Source organism: Cyphomyrmex costatus, unplaced genomic scaffold (assembly GCF_001594065.2).
Source record: "Cyphomyrmex costatus isolate MS0001 unplaced genomic scaffold, Ccosl1.0 scaffold980, whole genome shotgun sequence".
In the NCBI taxonomy this organism is placed as follows: domain Eukaryota; kingdom Metazoa; phylum Arthropoda; class Insecta; order Hymenoptera; family Formicidae; genus Cyphomyrmex; species Cyphomyrmex costatus.
The window spans coordinates 181,281-183,805 of record NW_017280573.1 but is presented as its reverse complement, the minus strand read 5'-3'; the positions used below and the strand labels follow the sequence as shown (position 1 = coordinate 183,805).

The 2,525-nt window shown below is 42.9% G+C and overlaps 1 protein-coding gene across 1 annotated transcript in view; it reads left to right on the top strand.

Annotated features, from left to right (window-relative positions):
• Positions 1 to 1,887: 1,887 nt before the first annotated feature.
• side (motor axon guidance molcule sidestep) overlaps positions 1,888 to 2,525 on the top strand; it is a 19,255-nt gene continuing 18,617 nt past the window's right edge. The window contains exon 1 of the mRNA XM_018550468.1: positions 1,888 to 2,025. Coding sequence (XP_018405970.1) covers positions 1,923 to 2,025 — 103 coding nt within the window. The 5' untranslated portion in view covers positions 1,888 to 1,922. The remainder of the gene's footprint in view (positions 2,026 to 2,525) is intronic.

Genomic DNA, 2,525 nt, shown 5'->3' with positions numbered 1-2,525 from the left:
CCGAGCGGCACCGATCTCGCCGATGCGAGAACACGACGCCGTCCTTTATCACGCCGGTATCACTTCTCCGATTAAATCGACGTCACACACGTGCGCGCGCGCGCACGCACGCGGTCGTAAGTGAACGAGTGACGTCCTCTGCATCTTCACGGGTACCAGCTGCAAGTGCGGATGAAACTAAATCCTAGAGTACGTGTCTCCAGTGTCGCCGATTACATCTCTGCGTATTATTCCCCCGAGAGATAAAGATTTATTCGAGTCGAAGTAGTACCACACGTGTTCCGTTTCCTCCGCTCGAAACACTCGAATAGAATTTACGCGGTTCTATATGTGTGCGACGCGGGATTTAAATCTTCCTCAATCTATCACGAATAATACCGATAAACTCTACATATCTTTTCTTTCCTGGAGCCGTTTTGTAAACTCAAGTGCTTCGCAAGTACTTTTGTGAAGCTTCTCAGTTAATAAAATTAATGTTCTCTTTAAAAGACCGAAGTGTTAATTATTGGCCAATCCTCCCTTTGGAGAACCTGAAGAAATACTGGCTTTATTAGCCAATCTTCCTTTTGGAAAATCTGGAGAATTCCTCTTTTAATCCAAATCTCATTCTCAATTTATTCAGTTTAAAAGGCTTCATTTGTAAGTCATTATCGATATACCTATGTTCTACGAAGGTGTTCAATTTCAAGTGACTCCACATTAAATTCAAGACGTCGACAGTGAAACGGGATACAGACTGTAATCACTGACGTTGCTAATAAAGAAGCGTGAAAGTGACGCGCGATAGTGCCACCTGACCGCGTCTCTAAATTAAACCGCGCGGCGTGCAAAAGGAGGACCACCTACCAAGAATAACATCAGGAGAGAAGTAAGGGGGACCAGTGGTAAAAAGAGGCGCGCGAAAGGCACGCGTTCGAGACACAGGATCAAAAGTTGAAATTCTTCGAGAGGGCGGCGAAGGAGAAGAAGGAGGCGAAGAAGAAGGAAGACCGTACGGTCGGAGGAAGTCAAAGCGGACGAAGAGGACGACGACCAGATCGAATGCCGTGAGGCGAGAATGTCGACGGGAAGAAACGAGTGTGCGGAAAAAAGGGGACACAAAGGAAGCGAGGAAAACGCCGACTGGTTTTGTTAATCAAAAGATTTCGAGACACGCGTTCAGCCTAATAACGAGCGAGGGGAGGAGGAAAGGCGGGCGTGAAAGGACTCGTCGGAGGACCTCCGGTCGCTGAATCGTGTCGCTGGCGCCCGTGCTTTTTGTACTGCCGATTGAATAGGACTGACAAAGAATAAGGGTCCACCCTTGAATAAATGAATGAGTATTATTGAACTGTCGTTGAATGCAAATATATTTGCGGAAGATTGGAAGCTTTAAGAAGAGAAACTTAAAAAAGTTTTTCGCGTGAAAAATTAAACGCCTGCAGTTTTGAAAGGGTATAGAGAAAGTGGGACTTTTTATAATTCTAATTATTATTTTGGAGTGGGACACAACGATAAAAAAAATTATAGAATTTAGATCATAGGATCTTGTGGTAACTATAATTAATAAAAATTAATTATTTTATTTATATATATATATTATATTTATTAACTTATGTACAAATACCAGTTACTGATATAAGACTATTAAAGAGCAACACGTTACATTAGTGTTAAAAATAATCAAAAACACGAGGACGTCGAGAATGCCTGAATTTCCCGAGTTCTTCGAGTGGTCGCGATCGATCCAGAAAGTGGCGCGATCGAAATTTGTCTCGGATCCACGACTACCTCGCGAGAAAGACTGTCGCTGAATCAACCCTGTCCTTATTTGCAAATTCGATCGATCGAGATCGAATGCTGCTCCTCGTGACGGGAGAGCGGATTCGACGTGTTGAGTGCAGCCATCGTGACACCTAAGCCTCAATACAGACGATATCGAAATGCACTGTGCGTCAGGATACATATTTCTGACGAGTTTGTTGATGGTGCTAAGGACTCGTCGAATGGGCGCGGCTGCGGAGGAGTCGGAATTTCAGAACAAAGGTACGTGCCAAGGATCGAGTTCCCTTATCTCGAAATGTTATCTAAAATTTTCTCTAAAAACACGCCCCATATTAAACTTTTCTATCTTTTTAACGGTAAATTTGTTCTCGGATCGCGCTAAAAATCAGTGCTTGAAATACCCTACATAATTACGTCTATTTTTGACCTCCTACTTCAGTACATGACGAAGGTATGCAAGCGCCTTAGCCCTCCTTGTTGCTCGAAACTGTTAGAAGATTGACATCTAATTAACAGGTCAGATCCGTCAACGAGGCTATTAACGTGGCATTCGCTTGAAGTTCTATGCGCCCTCCAAGTTTACATATTTAGCTACGTTTACATGCTAACTAATTAACTTTGCATTGACATCATGCGGGGGTGAAATGTGATTTTCGGTAAATTCCTTTCAATACTAAAATTTCCATCTATGCATTTCAATATTCTCACATTTTATCTACTAAGAAAGAAACAGAGAGAGAGAGAGAGAGAGAGAGAGAGAG